The 22,793-nt window shown below is 45.9% G+C and overlaps 1 protein-coding gene across 1 annotated transcript in view; it reads right to left on the bottom strand.

Annotated features, from left to right (window-relative positions):
* The window catches only part of CLSTN2 (calsyntenin 2), a 536,533-nt gene that overhangs the window by 81,529 nt on the left and 432,211 nt on the right, over positions 1-22,793 (bottom strand). The window contains exon 6 of the mRNA XM_006083760.3: positions 1,444-1,629. Coding sequence (XP_006083822.1) covers positions 1,444-1,629 — 186 coding nt within the window. The remainder of the gene's footprint in view (positions 1-1,443; positions 1,630-22,793) is intronic.

Here is a 22,793-nt window from a genome sequence, read left to right as displayed (position 1 = left end):
CAAGCAGGGCTTATTTCACATTCAGTTCCAAACGTTTCACTTGGCTCTTTGGGCAACAGCATTTTGATGGCGGGGGTGTGGGGTGTGGGGTGTGGTGGTGGTGTGTGTGTATGTGTGTGTAAAACAATGTTGATGGGGGAAGATGTTCCAAAGACAGTAGTGGAGGGACCCCCAGGAGGGGATGGCAGGCTAGACTGTGTCAGGAGCCCCCATTCCCTTTGTGGAAATGTAGTTGCCCCCAAATACAGGCCTGGTGCAAGACTAAGCTCCCTATAGCACTGCTGCAGAGTCAAAGTGAGTTCCTGAGTATTTTTGAAGAGAACAAAGAAGAAATAACACATATTCGGGTGGGGATGAATGAAGCCCATCAACACATCAACAATCTCATTCACCATGTCTACGGGACCATTCCCACCATAATGAGCATCCTCTCATTCCACAGGCTGACTGCACGGGTTCCCATCCTAGCTCCCGAGGCCTGGCCTAGCATCTCAGATTCTGAGCTAAAGAAACTTTCCCTCTGAGAGGCCCACCTTCGCATTCTGGCTCTGTCACTTTCTATCTGTGTGACCTTGAACAAGTCATGTTCTCTCTCTGGGTCTCACATGTTCCATCTTGAAAGTTGGCGAATAACACCCTTCTCACAGCGAGGACGAGAGAAGTAAATACAGTGATGCATGTGGAGAGTCTGGCAGGCTGCATTAAGTAGGGGCTCAATAAAGCCAAGTGTCCTGGTGGCCTCCCTCTCTCAGCCCTTGTCTTAGTTCCCAGCCTGCTCCTTCCTGTGGCACCATCTCCCGCTCACAGAGGCAGGCCCCTCCCCCACACTTGGACACCTTCACTTTGCCCACCCCTTCCCCACCCAAGCCCTTCTTCTCTGATGTGGGCAGCCAGGCCGGGCTTTACCGGCATGCGACCTGAGCAGCCCCACAGAGCCCCCAGCTTGGTTGAATGCTTTGTGGTTTTATTACTAAAATTATTCAGGATTTTTTGCATAAGGGTCCCACATTTTCATTTGCACTGCAAATTATGTAGCTGGTCCAGGGGAGAGGAGACCCCTGCTCCCCAGGTAACTGACAGCACCCTTCATATTGTCAGGTGCCTCTATAAACCAACAGCGGAAGGAAACCTGTATTTCTTCAGGCCCTGCGCTAGGTGCTCTTAAACACATTGTGTCATTAATCCCTGTTTTACTGATAAAGAATAGAGGCTTTGTCACCGCCCTTGCCCACACAATGGGTAAATGGCGGGGTCAGATCAGGTGTGTCTGATGCCAAAAGCTGTGCCTTCTGACCCTTTAACCACACGAAATAAACTTAATATTCATCCAGGAGCCACAACGAGGTGGGAAGGGCTGACACTCCCATAATATAATCAGATATGCTTTGTATATATCATTTAAAAGCAATTAATTAAAGAAAATCCCCACAGGGGAAAACCTACCACATAGTTTCTGAAGGGATTTCTCCGAGTAGGTCTCCCGGTCACATCCCTTCCCAATGTAATTGGTCTGCAGCTCCGTGGTGATCTGGATGGAGGACACGGCCCCATCGCACGTCTCCAGGTGGATGCTGGGGAACAGGGGCACGCTCCCCGAGCCAGGCTGGTACTCGATCCTCTTGGTCCAGTCTGAATAAACAAGGGGAGGAGGAAAGTCAATCGGGTACAGCCAGTTCTGCTAGGGCACTTGTTTTCAATACGTGAATTTGTTCCAACACAACTCACATATGAGGGAATCATTCGAAGATGACAGGAATTTCCCATTTGTTTATGCAAAATTGCCTCGCTGAGACATACTGGGCGACTGCAGGAAACTGTGCCCAGCTGAAGTGAGCCATTCAGGAATGTACAACACGTGCACACCTCCAACATCTACCAGCTCCTCGGTCCACCTTGTTAGGAGCTGCGCCCACTGCACCTGTGGCTACGCCTTTCCATCCCGTTCAGACCACCCTCCTTCCACCCGTTCACAGTAACGCACAAGCCGCAACCTTTCCTACGGCCACTTCCACAGGCAAAGGCCAGGCCTCTTCCAGGTAAAGTGCCGTATTTTCTGTAGCACCTGTTTCTTAGCCATGAAGCCGTGTAAAACCGTGCTCATGTTTTTCCTTTCACTCCTTGTTATGCGTCACTGATGATGCTTCTGAGGGTTGTGCCCCTCGCCCAATTTCCTCATTTTCCCTAGTGTGTCGATTTTTAGGAACATACATGTCTTGTCATAAACAAACAAAAAATGGTGGTTCATGAATCACTCGAGGTCCTGAGGTGGGGTGCAAGGATTCTTTCCCAAACACTCGGGCCTGTGACCCACTTTCATAGGGCTGATGGTCCTCACTGTTTTTTGGTGGAAAACATAATTTGGGGACAAGAAAGCGTTAGAGAGGAATAAAATCACAATTAAGGTGGCACCACACGAAACACAGCAAGCAACCAAGATAAACGAGTGTACACATGAACTGATTGAAACAGCAATACCAGCGACCGAAAGTCAGAGCCCATGCAGAGCAACACTCACAGCGACCGGTACCAGTGCTTGCTGACAACAGTGAGCATCCTACGCTCTGCAAGGATGCGCGTCCGAGAGGTCGGTGTGACCCTAAAGCTGACTCGAGGGTAGAAAGAAGAGTGAGTCTGAATCATCCAGAAACATAACTTATGAAATCTATTCATTTATGAATTTCAAATGTTTGTCACATAGAATGTTGCTGGACAGTCCTTTTATTGAAGTAGAAATGAAAATCTATGCAATTGCTTGCCCTGACCCATGAGAAGCCCAGAAAGTCCTCGACTCAGAGAGTCAGTCTGCAGTCACCAGGGGGCTCCTCACAAGCTCCCAGTGGGCCACTGGCCACCAGTATGAGCTACACCAGTAGAGTGGAGAGGGCCGGGCTTAGGGGCCAGCCAGATGGCTTTGTTCATGAAGCAACCATTGGTTGGGGGTTTCCAAGTCCCAGGCTCTGCTTGGAGCATCCTGGATAGAGCAATAAAGGAGTCCAGAGAGGTCCTGGCCTCATGGAGTTGGGGGAGAGAGGCAGATGATGAAGAAGCTGGGGCTGTCCTAGCAGAGAGGATTAGTGCTATGAAAGCGGTGGCAGAGGGGGCCTCTTTAGAACGAGAGAGTTCCCGTCTGAGCTGAGGCCTGAATGCCAAGGATGCATGTGTAGAGAGCCCCAGAGAGGCATGTGTGAAGCAGACATAGCTATGATCTCAGCTTGACTCTATCAGGACAGAAAGACCTTGGGCAGGTTAGTGAACATCTCCAGGCCTCAGGCACCCCATTGATAAAATAGGGGCCACTGCGTTGACCCTACAGAGTTGAGTGATGACCAAGTAGGACAATGTGAGCCTGGCCTGCAGTAGGGCCCTGACTGATGTTTGAGAGAAGAAAGGAGATGTTTGGTCCATAATGGGGAGGGGGGGAGCATATCTCCCTGCACGGCAACCTCGCCACATGCTCAATAACTGAACCCCCACATTAACCAGCTGCTCTTTTTTTCTTTTTAAAAAATGTATCTTGCCCTAACAGGTTTGGCTCAGTGGATAGAGCGTCGGCCCGCAGACTGAAAGGTCCCAGGTTTGATTCCGGTCAAGGGCATGAACTTTGGTTGCAGGCACATCCCCAGTAAGAGGTGTGCAGGAGGCAGCTGAACAATGTTTCTCTCTTATCGATGTTTCTAACTCTCTATCCCTCTCCCTTCCTCTCTGTAAAAAATCAATAAAATATATTTTAAAAAATAAAATAAAATAAAAAATGTATCTTTATCATTGAAGGTATTACAAATGTTCCTCTCCCCCCCTCACCCCACCCCCAATTGAACAAGCTGCTCTTTAAAGGGTTTATCAGAGCACGCCATGAGCAGAGATTGCACATCAGGGGCGTGAGATTCGTCTCCAGGGAACTTGCCATGGGAGGACATTTGGATGAGGGTGACTATATATAAAAGAGGACATACCCAGTTACACGGTTTTCCTCATAGCCTCCAGGAGCTGGGCCTGGACTGGCCCATCACCTTCCTATGGAGCTGCTGTAGCCCGTGCTCCAGGGGCTCCAAGCTCAATCTTAAGGACCAACCACTGAAGGATGGACACACACACCCAGCCTTGTAGTGTCCTATGTATAAAATGTTTTCATGCCATCATGCATTTGATCATGATCTTCCTTCTGCATGGAGCTTCCTTTCTACCCCCTCTGTCCTGGCATCTCCACACAACTTTTCAGGATTTTCCCAAGTCTGGGTAGAAACTCTCCCCTGTGCTCTCTCAGCATCCTAAACAGTAGACTATGACATTAGACTCCACGCTTCATGGCCACTCTGAATCAATACCTGGCACAGAACAGATGCTCCCTAGATAGTGGTAGAAAGTGTTAATGGATCCTATAGGATATCCATTGTGTGCCTGCCTCTCCCAGTAACTGGGAACTCTTTAAAGTCAGGCTTTGTGATGTTTATTTTCTATGCTTCCACATCTAGCTCAGAACACAGGAAATATTAGCCACGTGAATCTGGGGAGCCCCAGACACTTGACATTGACTGTTGCCATGACAGCCCTTCTTGAACCACAGACAGAACCCACGGCCTGTGCGCAGCCCCTGCTCTCAGTCCTACAGAGCCAGCCATCCCAAACGCAGCCATGACATGCTTGGTTCTCTTTGTTCTCAGCAGGGCAATTGGTTCAGAATTGATGTGGAAGAATTTGCTTCCTAACAAGAAATGACAATGAAGAGGAGGTCTCTTTTCCTTCCCTCCCTCCCTCCTCTTTCCTTGGGTCCTCCCTTCCTTTAGAGGAGCAGATAAAAAAAATGGAGAAAGTGTTTCTGTGCACAGGGCCTTGGTGTGAGACCTACACCATGTGTCAGAGGTGTTCCACAGCGCCCCCTTCTGGAAGCCTCTTCTTTTGGAGAAGACCAGGAAACCTTGATATCCTCTTTATTCTGTGGGCACTGCAGGCATATACTAGTGTGTGTGTGTGTGTGTGTACGCATGTGTGCGTGCGTGCGTGTGTGTGTGCGTGTGTGTGTGTGTGTGTGTGTATAATTTTTTTTCCCATCTAGATATTTTGTTGGTTATCTTTGATGGGAAATTCTACCTCTAATCTTTTCTGGAAGAGGTGCAAATAAAGAAGCAAATAAATACTGAAGGAAAATCAGTGGAGGCAGCCTTAGCTGAGTTTTTATTCCTCTTATCGCCCTGTGGCTAGAGGAGCAAGGCCCTCTCTGTGGAGAAATCAGGCACAAAAGGAGTTTTCAGGAGCATCACATCTGCCACTTGCTCTGGTGACCTCATGAGGCTTGCTTTTGAGGGTTTATGAGGAGCAGGCAAAATTGCAAGCAATTGATGAAGCTTTCTGAGTGTAGTATCCTTAAGAGAGTGGGGAACTCACACAAACATCATTCATTTCCCAAGAAGGATTTGGATGGGGATTAAAAGAGCAAAAGCAAGTCATCAAGGTCAGCCTTGGCCACATGAAATGTCTATCCATGCTTATTTCCTGGAGGGTAGGATAGCGTGATAGTTAATATATGCCCTCTAACTTCAGCGTGTGCGGGTTCAAATCCCCGTCGTCCCACTTCCTGTTTAACCTCCTTGAGCCTCAGTTTCCTCTTCTGTACAAGTAGTATCTACCACCCAGGTTGTGGCGGGGATTAGATACAGAGTTGTTTCAGCACCAAACACAAGGGACATATTCAATACCTATATTATTGTTCAAATACCATCTTATCTAATAAAGACAGAATATGCAAATTGACCATCACTTCACAACAAAAGGTGGTGGCGCCCACAGCCAATAAGGAGGGAATATGCAAATTGACATGCCAAAGATGGCAGTGGCCGGGCCGGGATGCCTGCGTCGTCGCCATGGCAACAACGCAGGTGTTCTGCCCCACCCTGTCCCAGACACTCCGGGCCTCTGGGCAGTGGGAGAAGGCAGAAGGCAACTCTGGGCCGGAACAAAGGTGGTGCTGGCAGCCAGGGGAAGGAAGGCCTATTCTTGCACGAATCTTCGTGCATTGGGCCTCTAGTTTATTTAGTAATATTTATTGCAGGAAATAAGGGGACCTACAATTATTAAGCACTGACAAGGTGCTAAGCTCTTTTACATCTATTTTTTCATTTAATCCGCCCAGCAACCAGTGAGTGGGTGTTATCTTAATTGCACAGATGTCAAAACCATGGCTGAAAGTTGGCATGACTTTGCCCAAGGCCACACAACTCTTTTAAAATAACTCCTCCATAATTCTGAGGATTTGCCAGAATTGAGAACAATGGCAATTTTTACACATTCATTTTTTGAACATTCAATTTATACTGATATAAAAATGAAAAAGGTGATAATCTCTGAGGTTAGCAAGGAATCAAGAAGGGCTGCCTGTTTCATCACTGCTTGATCCTGAGAGCAGTTTGTGGGGGCCCTGTGGCTGCTCTGACACTGAAGGCTGGAGATAACTGGCCTTGAATCTCAACTCCCCCAAATGCAGGTCATGTGACCATTGCAAAGCAGTTGTCATCTCTAGGCCTCCATTGCCTCATCTGTAGATGTGAGATGATTACACCTCGTTGTGGGCTTGTTGTGAGCACTTAAGGCTAAGGGTCCAACACAGAGATCCTCCTCTTGAAGTCTCATGATAGGAACATTCCATTCCTGGTTCACAAGCTCCCCAAACTTCTCTAAGCTGTCCTGCTTGGAAACAAAATCTTTTCAGTTTATAAACTAGAGACTAGTTTACCAATTGTGGTTCAATTTTTTTTTCTTCAGTGAAGAGAAAGGAAGCAGACCACCTATTGTTTTAATAATCAGGTTCAATCACACTGTAAGTGTTCCTGAAAAAGCTAACAGTGGAATGCCTTCAGGAATTAAAATCCTTCTCTGTGGATTAAAGATTTAGAAACATGATGATTTTATTATAATTCCCATTAAATTTGGGGAACATATGTTTTCTTATTAGGGGAATGTTAACCACGTAGAATTCTCGTATATATGCCTGGAGGTGGAAATAAACTAATCTGAGACTTCTGGAAGGCATAGGCTTTGGGGGCTGTTGTAATCCAAGACATTCAGGCCCACTGTTCCAATTCTGCATGAAAGAGAAAGACACAAGTGTGTCAAAACATTCTTCTTTCCCTAACTGTGCCCATTCTGGGGCCTCCAGCTCTTCCTGATCTCAGCTTTCAGCAGCTGAAGAAGCATCAGGATTTTAGGAAATTGCTGGATTCCTACAGGGTGAGTGGCTGGATGTGGGAGGCTGGGGAGTAGGAGGGATGGGAAGGGGGCCTCCCTGAATACCGATTGTTCAGGCAGCTGACAGTCTAACCAATCTCTGCAGGCATCAACCATCTGGCATCCTTCAAGACTTTCTCCAAGAGATTTGTGACTTTCCCTTGGGTATCAAGAGACTTCCTCTCCTACAGAGGGAAGCTACGGAGCTACCTTTGCTCAGCAGTAAGCACTCTTATCTCCACTGGCCACCCAGTGCCTCTGAATTGGAGGTGCCTGAGGAAGCGGAGATGGGCTGGAGAGGTAAGCAGAGGTCAGGTGCAGAATGCTAGCTAAGAGGTTTGGATTTCATCTTAGGGCCAGGGAAGACCCATAAATGGGGGTTTAGTGAGAGCATGAAGTCTCCAGACTGTGCTTTGGAAAGGTCACTTGGCAGCTGGGTTAGGCCTGGTATTCATTTGCAGAACATCAGAACACTCCTGATAGCCACCTCCTGAGCCATCCATGCAGCGGCTCCCCTCTGACAGGGCCACACCATGGGGAATTAGCTTCAATTTAATTACATTGAGGAGTGTTAAGTCTGCAGCTGAACAGACTCAGGTTTGAACCCTGGCTCTACCTCTTTTTGGTTGTGTGGCCTTGAGTAAATCACCAGACCTCTCTGGTTTTATTTTCTCATCTGCAGAATGAATACAAATCTACCTTGCACTGTTGCTTTGGGAATCGGAGAAAAAACATGCAAAGCACCAGGAACAGAGGCCTGCTGTTACTACTACTATGATCATTTTTATACCATTCTTACATTATTCCAGGTTTTCTCTTCACATTTTCATAACCGCTGTCTGCAACTGTGAGGTGGGACTTTCAGCTGGAAGGAGGTAGCAGGAGGTGAAGATTCAGAGGCTGGGCATCCAATCCTGGCTCCAAGACTAGCTTCATGCTCAGAAGGGCCCCATGGTTGGTCTATGCTCTGCTGTCACTGCCTTAAAATTAATAATTTTAAAACAAGGAGCCCCCCACTTTCATTTTGCATTGAGACCCATAAATAGCTGGTCCTGCCCTTCCTGCTGAGTAACCTTGGGCATGTTGCATAACCTTTCTGAGCCTCAGTTTCTCTATCTGCACAATGGGGATATTAATTAACTACCCTAAAGGGAGGAACTCAGGCTATGCGTCAGACCCAGCTGTGAATCCAGTGGTGCTACTTGCTACCATGTACTGTGGGCCAGTCATTTTCTTCTCCATCTGAGTTTACTCGTGCAGACACTGGTGATATTGTCACCTATTTCAGAGCTGCGGATAGGGTTTATGTCAGATAAAAAACCAACACATTATAGGCACATTATTTTTGAGGAGTAAATCATGTGGTTTTGTCTTCTCTAATTACAAACAATTACACATGGGCACAACTTAAAAAGAACCAAAACACAAACTCTCTGAACTCAATGTACAAATGTAAGGAATCTTCTTTTCCTTTATTCCTGACCCTTTTCCATTGACTATATTTTGTTTTCACAAGAGCATTTCACTACCTTTGAATTCCCACTGAAAGGAGCTATCCTAATTAACTACAACAGAGAAGGAGGAGTGGCAGATGTTCCTGTGCACAGAGGTTAGGCCTCAAAGCTGTGCTCAGGCCCCGCCCTTCCTGCAGGGAGGTCAAGATGCCAACCATTCCAACCTGGACTGTGATAGAGACTGGATCTGAAGTGAGACGCCCCCCAATGCTCTCCCTTTCCTCAGAGAGGCAGGTTGGGAAGTTTACAGGAGCAGCACTGGAGTTGATTGTACAAAACACTTGTGCTCATCTAATGTACAGCAAACCATGGCTCTGTCTCAGCCCACAAGGTGGGCTCAGTCACCCCCAGTTCCTCCTGTGGCTGTTCCTCCTTGAACGGGAGGAAAAGTTCCCTCTAGGGATCATGGAGGGGAGAGAGGGGTTCAGCTTGTGGGGCCACCTCTCCCGACCTGACCACCATGAAGCTCTGGGGCTCCAAGCATGAAAGGCTATGCAACATGCCCAAGGTGAGACAGGTGGCGAGCTCCCTTCAGGACACGCTCCTGAGTTCTCTTCCTCTCTCCTGGGCTGTGCTCTGTGCCTCACACACAGAGGTGATTTCTGCTCATCATATAAATAAAACTGAGTGCTGACTTTGAGTCAGTCTAGGTCACTTAGTGCCTCCCGCCTTCTCAGAGCATCATCTCCCGTCATTCATGGTACCATGCTGGCTTCCAACAATTCATTCTTTTCTGTACTTGTTTGTCTGTCTGCAACTCTCCACCCACCCACTTCCTGCGCCCATCAGACGTCCTGCAAGCACAGGGACTGTGTCTGTTTTATTTGGTTTTACACATCCACTGCCTGGTACAATCCTGGAATATAGTGGGTTCTCACTAAATGCCTGGGGGATGAATGACAAGGTGCTTCGTGAAAGGTGCTGTGTGCAGACTCTGGGGCTCAGGGAACTCCCCTGGCACCCTGCTCTGGCTGGACTTGCTTCTTGTTGCATTTTTTGTGAATTCTCCTGCTCAGTCCTGCCCCTCGGAATTGAAGGTGTTACTGCCAGTCTACCGGGCTATGTTTAAGGGCTGCACGCTGCTTCTCTAGGGCCCCAGAGATCCAAGTTCTGTCCTGCCCCCATGGCTAGACACTGCACCCCAATCCTGGCTGTCCACTTGTTGTGAAGGGGTCATTTCTTCTTCAGGGTTCTCTGATGCCTGTATGAGTGCCTTAGCTCCCCTGTAAGCCTCTAGTGTTAGGTATCATTACTCTAAACCCTGTGGCCTCCCCTTTCACCCTAGCTTCAAGCTCTCTCCTGGGCAGTTGGGTAGCAGCCAATGCTGCCACTGAAGTGAACCCTATGGTGTTCAGAAACCAGGACCCTTGCCCAAAGCATTGCTGCTGCTTTCTCCCCAACACTTTCATCCTCTTGAATCCCCTCAGTTCACGTACTTTTCAGTACCCAAACCGCAGCATATCTGGCAGAAATGATGCTGAGAGGTACGGAAACCAGGCAATTTAAGAGCAGGCCTTCTGAAAGATAATTTCCCCAAAGGGGAAATCATTAACTCAACCAGCCAGGGTACTTTCTCTTGGATTTATAGAAGCTCTTCTCTCCTATGTCCAATAAACATGAGCATTTTCCAGGCAATTTTCTTATCTTGGGACAAATGTGTGATTAGCGAAAGATAAAGTAGCTATTCTTCAAGAATCTTTACTTTTACGGCTTTGAAAAGCATTTACAATGCAAGAGTATAGTTTTTCATGCACACATTTCCAGTCTTTTTGTAAAAATGGTTTATGTATACTTTCCATATTCCAGAAATGTAAATCTCTTTAATCTGTAGATCAGTCGTACATGATTGCAAAGCTTACCTTTTTAAAAAAAATAAAAATAAAAATAGAAGGACCATTATCTAGGTGATAAAGCCTCATTACTGAAACCAAACAACCGACTTGTCTTAAACTGTGGCTGCAAATGAGGTCACATTTACGCTACATACCGACCTGACTCAACCAGGTTATCAGAAATGAGCCCTCTCAAGAAAAGTCTCCCAAATTAATTTTACGAGGCCAGCATTACCTTGATACCTAAATCAGACAAAAACATAAAAGAAAAAATTTATAGGCCAATATTCCTGAAGAACATAGAGGCGAAAATCCTTGACAAAATATTTGCAAACCAAATTCAGCAATACATTAAAAAAAAATCATACATCATAATCAAGTGGGATTTATTCCTGGGATGCAAAGTTGGTTTAATATCCACAAATCAATTAACATGGTATACCACATAAATAACATGAAGGATAAAAATCATATATCTAATCAATAGATATAGAAAAAAACATTTGACAAAATCCAACAGCCATTCACTATAAAAACTTTCAGTGAAGTGTGGATAGAGGAAACATATCTTCATATAATAAAGGTCATATAAGACATACCTATAGCTAACATCACACTCAAAGTTGAAAAGCTGAAAACGTTTTCTGTAAGATCAGGAACAAGACAAGGATGTCCACTTTCATCACTTTTACTCAACATACTATTAAAAGTCCTAGCCACAGGAATCAGACCAATAAATAAACAAATAAATAAATAAATGGCATCCAACTTGGAAAAAAAGAAATAAAACTGCCATTATTTACAGATTACATGATACTATATAGAGAGAACCCTAAAGACACCACCACAAATGATTATAACTAATAAATGAATTTAGTAAAGAAGCAAGATACAAAATTAATATTCAGAAATCAGTTGCATTTTTATGTAACAATATTGAACTAATGAATAACGAAAAAGAAATTAAGAAAGCAATCCCATTTACAATGCATCAAAAAGAATAACATACTTAGAAATAAATTTTACCAAGGAGGTAAAAGACCTGCACTTGGAAAACTATAACATATTGAAGAAGAAAAAGTGAAGACACAAATAAATGGAAGGCTATATTGTGCTTATGGATAAGAATAATTAACATAATTATTATTATGTTAATCTACAGCAATCTACAGATTCAATGCAATCCCTATCAAATGGCAATAGCATTCTTCAAAGAACTAGAACAAATAATCCTAAAATTTATATGGAACCACAAAGGATCCAGAATCACCAAAGCAATCTTGAGAAAGAAGACAAAGTTGAAGGTGTCACACTACCTAATATCAAACTATATTACAAAGCCATAGTAATCAAAACAGCATGGGACTGCCATAAAAACTGACACAGATCAATGAACAAAATAGAAAGCTCAGAAATAAACCCATGCCTGTTAAGGTAAATTAGTCAATGACAAAGGAGGCAAGATTATACAATGGGGTAAATAAAAACAGTCTCTTCAGTAAATGGTGTTGAGAAAACTGGACAGATACATGCAAGAAAATGAAACTAAACCACTTTCTTACACCAAACAAAAATAAATTTAACTGGATTAAAGGTTTAAATGTAAGACCTGAAACCACAAAATTCCTAGGCAGTATTTGACATAGCTCTTAGCAATATTTTGGGGGGATATGTCTCCTCAGGCAAGGGAAGTTAAAGACAAAAATAAACAAATGGAACTACATCAAATTAAAAAGTTTTTGCACAGCAAAGGAAACTATAAACACACACACAAAAAGACAACCTATTAATTGGGAGAATATATTTGTCAGTGATATATCTAATAAAGGGGTTAAAATCCAAAATATATAAAGAACTCACACAACTCAACACCTAACCAACAAACAAACCGAAGAAAAAATGAGCAGGAATAGACATTTTCCAAAGAGGACATGTAAATGGCCAATAGACATATAAAAAGATGCTCATTGTCACTAATCATCAGGGAAATGCAAATTAAAGCCACAATGAGGTGTCACCTCACACCCATCGGAATGGTTAGCATCAAAACATCAACAACAGTGTTGGAAAGGAAGTGGAGAAAAGGGAACCCTCACACACTGTTGGTGGAATTGCAAATGGCGCAGCCACTGTGGAAAACAGTATGGAGGTTCCTCAAAAAATTAAAAATAGAACTATCATATGACCCAGTATTTGGATAAATACTAAGTATTTATCCAAAGAAATCCAAAACACTAATTTGAAAAGATATATGCATGCCTATGTTCATTGCATCTTTATTTACAATGTCAAGATATGAAAGCCACCTAAGTGTACATGGCTAGACGAATGGATAAAGAAGATGTGGTACACACATACAATGGCATATTACTCAGCCATAAAAATGAATGAAATCTTAACATTTGCAACAACATGGATAAACCTAGAGGTTATTAGGTTAAATGAAATAAGTCAGACAGAGGAAGACAAATACCATATGACAAATACCATATGGGAAATCTAAAACACAAATGAAGAAACAAAACAAACAAATTCACTGATACAAAGAACAAGTTGATGGTCGCCAGATGGGAGGGGGTTTGGGGGAATGGGTGTTAAAGGTGAAAGGGATTAAGAAATACAAATGTCAGTTTTAAAAACAATCATGAAAATGTAAAGTATAGCATAGGAAATATAGTCAATAAATTGTAATAACTATGTGTGGTGTTGGATGGGTACTGGACTTACAGGGGTGAGCACTTTGTAAGTTATGTAAGTGTCTAATCACTATGTTGTACACCTGGAACTAATATAATATTGTATGTTAACTGTAATTGGAAAATAAATTAATAAAAAAGTAAAGAAGCGAGTCCTCTCTCAGTGTACTAGCTTCCAGGGGCCCCAGACAGGTGCCCTGCATTCGCCTACAGTGAGATTGGGCAGCTCCCGGCCCCATAGGCCTCCCTGAGCCTTCACCTCTGCTGGAGCCCGCTTACCCACGCCTGCTGCACCCAGGGCAAAGCCTTGCTCTGTCTGGCCTGACCAGTGGACGCCAGTCTCCCGGCCAAGGACCCCACACTGGGAGAAGATATTTGTCTGAAGGCAGTCGGGCCTCAGGCTGGCTGGGCTCCATGGAGAGGCAGGCAGAAGCCCCCCCCCCCTTCCCCCAACTCAGGCCCGCCTTGCCACCTTTGGTGAAGCCAGGTTGTTATGCCCATAGCCCTACAGAATCTCTCTGGAAAGTTCTGTCTACTTCATGCACTGTCTGCACTGGAAATCTCACCACATCAGTCATGAAAACAGACAAGGAGACAAAAGACAAACGTAAGTCCATTTACCTCAGATCAAGGGACACACACCGATTCCTGGAAGGTGCCGCTCTCCCGTGGCTATTCCTCCCTGCTCTTTCCCATTGTGGCCTCCTCCCCGCCCCTCAGTGCACCTGGTGCAGTGCACTGACGCCCTCAGATCTCAGCTTCAGTGCCACCCCCTTTGGGAAGGTTTTCTACAGGGTCGGGCGCCCTGGCTCTCTGCTCTCGCAGCTCTCCTGGGTTGCCTGCCTGGTCACTGCCCTGACGTCCGGTCCTGGAATGAGTGGTTCACCTGCTTGCCCTCATCCGGGACTCCTTCCCACCTGGCACAGATGAACTGCAGAGGTAATTTCCTTGAATTGAATGCAGCTTTGAGAGCCTCTTTGCTGTGCCGTGAGCATAGCTGTCCTGCCGAGTCGTTAGAGTGGGATCAATGCTCCAAGCCCCTGTACTGGCATTTTAAGGCTCATAATACACTCAACCTTGGGAATCCAGGGCTCCCTGGCAGACCTGAGCTGCCTCATCACTGTCCAGTCTGTCCTTCTACCCACCAGGAGCCATTTGAAGAGAGAAGCGTCTTGGAGATCCATGTGGGGAGAAGGAGGCAGCGTCCTGCCCACTTTAATTGAGGGCGAGTGCAGCAAGGAGAGCTGGGTGGCCTGCTGTGGGTCACATTCATCACTAGAGCCCGTGTCTGGGAGTGTGCAGGTGATGATACTGGTTTCTAAGCTGACTGGTTTCTTTACTTTTTTATTAATTTATGTTCCAATTACAGTTAACATACAATATTATATTAGTCATGCAGAGAGCAGGAAGAAAACCTCCATTTAACGACTCTTCGCTGGGCCTCTTACACGTGTTATCAATTTGCCTGAGGAAAGAGGTGGTAGGCACGCCATTTCACTAATGAAACAATTGAGGCTGAGAAGTCAAACCTGCTCAAAAGCACGCAGCCAGCACATGGCACTGAAAGGCTGGCCTGACTCCTAAACTGACTTTAGAATCTTCAATTTCTTCTCCTTCAGTTCCCTCACTGGCAGCACTGAGCTATTCCTTGCATGATGGAACCTGAGTTTGAACCCTGATCTTTCCGGCTTTAGAGCAAGCCCTCTGAAGCCCTATCCTTTGCTGACTCCCTGCAAGGATAAACTCTACCAGGCTGCAAATATTTTGCAAGAACCGTCAGTGGAAGAGGCAGTAGGCTGACCACATGAGGCTCAGGGGCAGACCCAGGTCCACAGAGAGGTAGGGTAGAGAGTGGGGTTCTGAGTCAGGAGACCTGATACCAGCTGTGGTTCTACCTCTCGCCATGTGTGTCCATAAGCAAGCCCCAACCCCTTCCTGGTCCCCAAAGAGGGAAGACGCCCGAGGGATGGCTATTTGATCCTGAATGAAAGCTGGTCCCAGTTGTGGCTTGTGGGGCAGAGTGATACCCCCAACCCACACCTCTCTCTCGAGGCTGCCCTGCCGTGCAATGACACATTTTCTTCATAACACGAGGGAAGGATTCTAACCGAAGAATTTTCCTCAAAATAGCTTTCCTCCAATGGTCTCAAAAGATGGTCGGTGTGTGTCCTCCTTTGCCTTGAGATGCATTGCAGGTGAAAGGGCAGGAGCTCCATGTCTGCAGACAGACAAGAGTGGGGTTGCTGCTGGTCCTGCTTTGTGGCAAGAATCTTAACCTCAGTGTTCTCATTAGCAAAGTGGGGAAATAACCACTTTCAGGTGTGGTGAAGAGTAAACGAGAGCGTGCATACAACACCCTCAGAAGGGGCCTGGCAAACAGTGAAAACTGTCAGTGGTGACTACGTTGTGCTTGAGTACCGTTTGGGGTGAGCAGTCCACCCACACATCCTCCTCAGGGTTGAGATGATCTGATCTAAAAACCCTGAGGCCCATTTTCCAGGGCTCACACCGGAGCCACAGGGGCAGGTGGAAGCAGGCTGGAGCTTGGGCGCTTTTATCCAGCAGGTCTTTAAGCACATGGAGTCGCCGCCGAGTAGGTAAATCAGCATCGTGCACAGAGCTGTTTGCTTCCCCTTAATGATCGGGGATGTTAGTGATGCCAAACAGGTCGTACTTCACGGAGGAGGGCCCCACGAGGCCGCAGCCAGGAACACGGGGCTCGCCTGGCAGATCTGAGCAGACCCAGAGCACCTGCCTGGGTCACTGTGGAGTTAGTGGAATTCAGGCCTCAGTGTTTTATTTTCAGGAAAACTGCTCCATTGTGACTTTAAGCATCAAAATCAAGGGAACTAAAAAGAGCTGCTCGCAGCCTTTCATCTTGTCCTCACAAGAAGCCCGCATTGTCCTGTTTTCTGCTGGGGAAGCTGGACCTGTCAGGAGAGACTCTCCCAAGGCTGCAGACCGGGGCAGAGCTGAGCTGGGACTGAGGCCTGGTTCCAGGCCCTGGACTGTGCTCTTTCTACCCAGCCCACTGTCTCCTTTTAGTCCCAGTCTTAAGCTCCAAAACCAAGGACCTGATGGTCAAACCACACAGCCATACCCAATTCTATGGATTTCAGTGTGTGTGTGTGTGTGTGTGTGTGTGTACAGTGATTTACATTTTGTAGAGCACTTTCATACCTAGAACATCTTGCGGCCTTCTTAACAATCCTACAAAAATAATATGGCCAAGGATTAGGATCTTCTTTACAGCTGAGGTAGCCTAGGTCAGCCAAGGAAGTGGTTTCAGCAAAAGCCTGTGGATCATGATGGAGCTAAGGGCTGACTCCAGTCCTTACCCCCAACCCAGCTCCACCTTCACCACTTTGTATTAACTCCCACACCCCACACCCCATTGTCTTCTCCAGCGTTGGGTTCAGGGCTATGCTTGGGATAAGGAGCCAGAGCAAGAACGGGGAGGGAATGAAAGGGGAGGGGAGAGGAAGGTAGGGAAGGGAGACGCAGGAAAGGAGAAAACATTGATGAGGAGGAGAGTCAAGAGAAAGGAAGTCTCCAGAATCTTTGGGTTTGAAGCTTAACACCCAAGTCTCAGGCTCATGTTTTGTTTCTCTGGCCCATAAGATAACCAGAGGCAACTCTAGGTTCAGGCAAATAGTATCTGAGAGCAGGCAGTCTACAAGCATGGGATTATTTGTAAATGAGTTATAATTTCAAGGGGATAGTGCACTAGGCCAGGCTCAATAGGGGATGTGAGTTGGTGGTGGGGAGGGGTGGCAGGAAAGAGAATGAATGTTAGGGCACCTCTTAGGTGCTACTTTTCTCATTCAACTCTTGCTACCCTTTCAAGGTAAGTTTCATTGCCATTTTATAGATAAGGTGACTGAGAGGTTAAATATGTTGCCTACGGGCACGCAGGTTGTGTCTTTTCTGAACAGTTTTCTGAGATGGGCTGTTGAAGCTGGTTACATGCTCCTTCGGGAATTCCCAACCTCCTTGTTCGATCCTTCTTCCTTCCTCCTGATACTTTGGTGCCCTCTGGGATAGACTGACATGAATTTGAATTCTATCTCTGCCATTTGCCAGTGGTTAGCTTTTGGGCAAGTCACTCAATCACTCTTAGCCTAAGTTTTCATCACCTGTAAAATGTGCTAAAATTGCCTTGAACTTTATACTCTTTTGCCTCTATCTACATATGTCCATTTGATGTCCATTCATTCTTGGCTGTGCTAGGTACTCCAATAAACTACTTCTCACGAAGGTGTCAATGGAAAATAATAGCTTCATGCAGTTGTCAGCAAACTTCTGTAAAGGACTAGATAGTAAATATTTAGTCTTTGAAAGCCATCTGGTCTCTGTCAAAACTATTCAGCTCTATTGTGGTAGTGTCAAAGCAGCCATGAGCTAATCTATATATATAAAAGCCTAAGCAACCTTTACTACCGAACGACCAGAACGGCGGCTCGACCAGTCGCTATGATGCACACTGACCACCAGGGGACAGCTCCTGCATTGAGTGTCTGCTCAATGCAGGAGCTGTCCCCTGGTGGTCACTGCGCTCCCACAGCCAACCTCCTGGGGTCCCTTCCCCCGGCCCACCGATAGGCTTCGATCACCGGCCAGGCTGAGGGACTCCACCTGTGCATGAATTCCTGCACTGGGCCTCTAGTATGTAAATAAATGAGCATGGCTGTGTGCCAATAAAACTTTATTTATGGGCACTAACATTTGAATTTCATATAATATTCATGTGCCACAAAATATGATTCTTCTTTTGATTTTTTAAAACCACTTAAACTGTAAAAAGCACTTAACAAAATGTTGGTACCCTAATGGTGGGATCTTGAACACCCGGCAGGGCAGTGAAGGAGAGAACTGGGGGTTCTCTCCTTTGTCTTTCTGGCCAAGTCCCCACGCATCAGCCTGCAGAAGGGTAACATCGTCATGAAACCTGATGGACACAGCCGCACCTCTGATCCCTGCTCAATTGTTCCTCTCAGCAAAGCTGGGCACCCTCCTGGGCTTATCACCCTATGATTCAAAATCAATGCCTTTCCTACCCCAGCCAGCTCTTCAGTGCACTTGATCAATAATTGGTCTGACTTTTGGAAAGGGCAGGGTGCAGCCATCTGACCCTGAGGGCCTGGGCTTTTTCTCCTCGGCAGGGAGGTGGACAGGTGGACAGCTGTAGAGGGGACTGGGAAATACACTTGACAAGGCTTAGCAGGGGTCTTTTCTACCTCAGACATGCCTGACTGCCGACCTATCTCCTTGTCTACAGAGTCTCATGAAATTAGCCCGAAAATCTAGCCTCCTTTGCTGAGCAGCACTTTGAATTGGTTTTGGAATAAATATAGGACTTTAGAAGCGCTCCTACTAAAAGTGCACTCAGGAGCAATCATCCTTTTCAGCTGGTCTCCCTGCCCCGATTTCTGCATCCCAGTAGCCCCCTGTGTGGTTGGCCAAGGAGTCCTTCTTCCCCAAGAGGCCCTCACCATGCTTAGGCATGAAAGCTCTGGGCTCCCCACTGCCCTTGGGGTAACACAGGAGGCCCCCCCTCCATGATCTGGTCCCCAATGGCCTCTCCGTCTTCTCTCCATACCTGGGCCATATGACGGAATGCCCGCCTTGCTGACATCTGCTCCCTTGTGTGCAACACCCTTCCTCTTTGCACTGAAACTATTAGCTTCCAGATTTGGCCCAGGTGCATCCCCTAGAGGACCCTGCAAGGCTCTCCTCTGTGTGCCCACAGCTCCCTCCACAGAGCTGATGTCCTCAGCATTGCCGTCATGTCCTTCTAAATTATGAGCCCTGGTAGGTTGGTGTACCTCTATCCCATCTTCAGCACACAGTGGGTCTTCAGTAAAGAGTTAATAAATTCACTACGGAAATATTTCCCAAGTGTAATGTGTGTCAGCTTTAGTGATCTCCCAATGCAGATGGCTAAGGGAAAATTAATCTCAACCAGAGCTTTCATGCCGCTATCCTTTCAACACAAAAGCGTTAGTTGCCCTGTAGGGTTGTGGGAAACATTTTCTGTGTGGACGGACCAGCAACATCCAGACCTACCCCAGACTTTCCAAGTCAGAATCTGCATTACACCAGGTGCTCAGGTGCACATTTAGGTTTGAGAAGCTCTTTTCTAAATGACACCCCGCCTCCTTCCTAAAGAAGGCCTGATTCCTGGAATGGAACAAGCACTGAGACCATCTGACACATCAGAATTACTCACACCCAAAGAACAGAGAAGAAATGGTTCAATTGTGTGACTGTATCTCCTTTCCTTTCTACTGGAAATGAGACACCTTACTGTGAAGGTGGCAAGAACAGGAGTTGGTCTGTGGGAGAGTCCCTGGGAGCTGGTGGTACTGGGTGACCTGGTGCTGGGCCGGTGTAATGATTGCCTCGGGATCATGCTCAGGGACGAGGCAGGCAGGCAGAAATGAGGTTCTGCAGGAGTCTGAATCTGGAGAGCTGATACTTTTATTTTTTAAAATATTTGTATTGATTTCAGAGAGGAAGGGAGATGGAGAGATAGAGACATCAATGATGAGAGAGAATCATTGATACGTTGCCTCCTACATGCCCCACACTGGGATCAAGCCCAAAACCTGGGCATGTGCCTTGACCAGAAATCCAACCATGACCTCCTGGTCAACACTCAACCACTGAGTCATGCCAGCTGGGCCGGAGAGCTGATTCTTGATAGGGGAGCCTTGAGACCAGTAGGACTGGATGTCCAGCCGGCAACATGTCTGGGAAGGAAGTGGTGAAGGGCCACGAGCAAAGTCTGAAGTGGTTCTTTAAAGGGGAATTGTCTCTGCATAAAGGGACAGTAGAATACTGATTTTTGGGTCTAAACTGGCAGGGACAGGTAATAAACACAAAATCTGACTCGCAACAATAAAAGGGGACATATACTAAGGAAGTATTGTAAAGACAAAGTTTCCAGCTTAAAACATAGAAAGTGATGGGCCAAGGGACTGTAAAAAACAATAAAGGAAGGCATAAAGGAGGTATGTATCTCATAACTAACATAACATAACATAACATAACATAACATAACATAACATAACATAACATAACATAACCAGACAAACAAAACCACCCAAACTAGCAACTGAATTACGAAGGATCCTCTGACACAATCTGTGGCCCCATAAGGAGGGGTCAGCAGGGTCATCTCCACTGGGTCCCACCGCTGCTGTTGTTGCGCAGTCACTCCGAGGGCACTGTGTCCTCTGTGATGCTCTGCGCTTCCTGAAGGATGGTCCTCAGAGCACAAGGGGCCCAGGCTTGGGCATTTATCACCGCTTGGCAGAAGGGAAACCGACACCAAGAAGACTGCAAACCCGGACTCCTGGCATAGAGCGTGTGGCCAGCTGCAGGCGCACCTCTTCCTGTTCCTACTATGACCTTTCATCTCCTTGAACGGGTGACAGGGATACCATGGTTCTCAAAGCTCAGGACAGGACAAAGCGATTCACTTACCCTCCGACTCACACAGGTCTAGATGATACTCTGGGGACTCTGGCAACTGAGAATGGGAGTGATGTTCCCTTTGACGAAACTCCACCTAACCCTGCAGAGTTCACTTATCAGAATCATAATCTCAGAATTAGACAAATGCAGATTAGACAAAACTCCTAGAAGACAAAGACGGCACATGTGTGATGTCCTGGGGTCATTTTCTGGGTGCAAAGCTTTTCTCCTCCCACTGAGCCCCACTCTGTCTTTGGTGAGAGATGCTGGTAAGTGAGCTTTTAGTTTATGCTCATGTGACGGATGGAAGGTTTAGCAAGTACCAGGGGCTGTGAGAAGCATGGTTCTGCCCTCAGGGAACTCAAACTGTTTCAGGGAAGGTAAGACCAACCCATAAAAGGAGACAGAGAATGGAAAACCATAGCCTGAGCAGAGATGCCAAGATATAAAAGGCAGGGGGCAGCAGAGCCAGGGTCTGGGATGCCTATCCATGCAAAGGGGGTGGGGGTTGGGGGGCGAGGGGGGAGGCCAGCAGCATGCTGGGAAAGGCTGGGCTGGAAAATGAGGCCACTGGCATGGGCTTGACTGCTGTCTTATCAAGCCCCTAGAAGGCTCTAGTTGTGAGCAGGATCCCTTGGTCCTCTGAGGCAGCTGGCAGGAGAAGCGGTGCTGACTGGGAATTCTCAAGGAGACAAGAGGCTCCGGAACATGATGGACTGCTTTCATGGGCTGCAGCCCCCTCCTGCCTGTAGGGAAATGACTTGGAACAGGTACAAGAATTTGAACTGCCAAACTGCGTTTGCTTGGTGACTCTGGTTGCCTGTGAGAAGTCAGCTCAGGGAGGAACCTCTGTTCCGGACAATTACACCTGGCACATGTCTGCAGACCTGTCACTCACAGGTGGGCTGAGGAGTTTAGGGACCTTTTTATACTTTTTTTTATTTCAAGAAAAACAATTTTAAATATAATAATGTTACGTGCAATAAACAATATCTCAAGAAAAACAATTTTAAATATAATGTTACATGCAATAAATAATTATTCAAGGAAAATGATCTTAAATATAATAATATTACATGCAGTAAACATTAATATTTCAAGAAACAAAGGATTTTAAGTATAATAATATTACCAAAACTGTGCTAACATAGTATGATATCACAAAAGTTGTAGGAAATATTAAAGATCTGTAAATAACAGGATTACTTCTGTTATATTCTAAATTTTTCCCCGCTCTGGCTCTACTTTTGTTCATCAGTTTATGTTCATTATATTCCACAAATGAGTGCGATCATGTGATATTTATCTTTCTCTGACTGGCTTATTTCACTTAGCATGATGCCCTCCAGGTCCATCCATGCTGTTGCAAATGGTAAGAGTTCCTTCTTTTTTACAGCAGCATAGTATTCTATTGTGTAGCTGTACCACAGTTTTTTTTAATCCACTCATCTGCTGATGGGCACTTAGGCTGATTCCAAATCTTAGCTATTGTAAATTGTGCTGCTATGAACATAGGGGTACATATATCCTTTCTGATTGGTGTTTCTGATTTCTTGGGGTATATTCCTAGAAGTGGGATTATTGGGTCAAGTGCGAGTTCTATTTTTAAGTTTTTGAGGAAACTCCATACTGTTTTCCATAGTGATTGCACCAGTCTGCAATCTCACCAGCAGTGCAAGAGGGTGCCTTTGTCTCCACAACCTCGACAGCACTTGTCATTTGTTGATTTGCTGATGATAGCCATTCTGACAGGTGTGAGATTGTATCTCATTGTTGTTTTGATTTGCATCTCTCGAATGATTAGTGACTTTGAGCATGTTTTCATATGTCTCTTGGCTTTCTGAATGTCCTCTTTTGAAAAGTGTCTATTTAGGTCCTTTGCCATTTTTTTTTTATTGGATTGTTTATCTTCCTTTTGTTACGTTGTATGAGTTCCTTTGTAAATTTTGGAGATTAAACCCTTATCAAAGATAACATTGGCAAATATGTTCTCCCATGCAGTGGCTTTCTTGTTGTTTTGTTGATGGTTTCTTTTGCTGTGCAGAAGCTTTTTA

This window comes from Myotis lucifugus, unplaced genomic scaffold (assembly GCF_000147115.1).
Source record: "Myotis lucifugus unplaced genomic scaffold, Myoluc2.0 scaffold_8, whole genome shotgun sequence".
Lineage (NCBI taxonomy): Eukaryota > Metazoa > Chordata > Mammalia > Chiroptera > Vespertilionidae > Myotis > Myotis lucifugus.
Note: the sequence above shows the minus strand (reverse complement) of the source record. Positions and strands in the feature narration are given on the sequence as shown.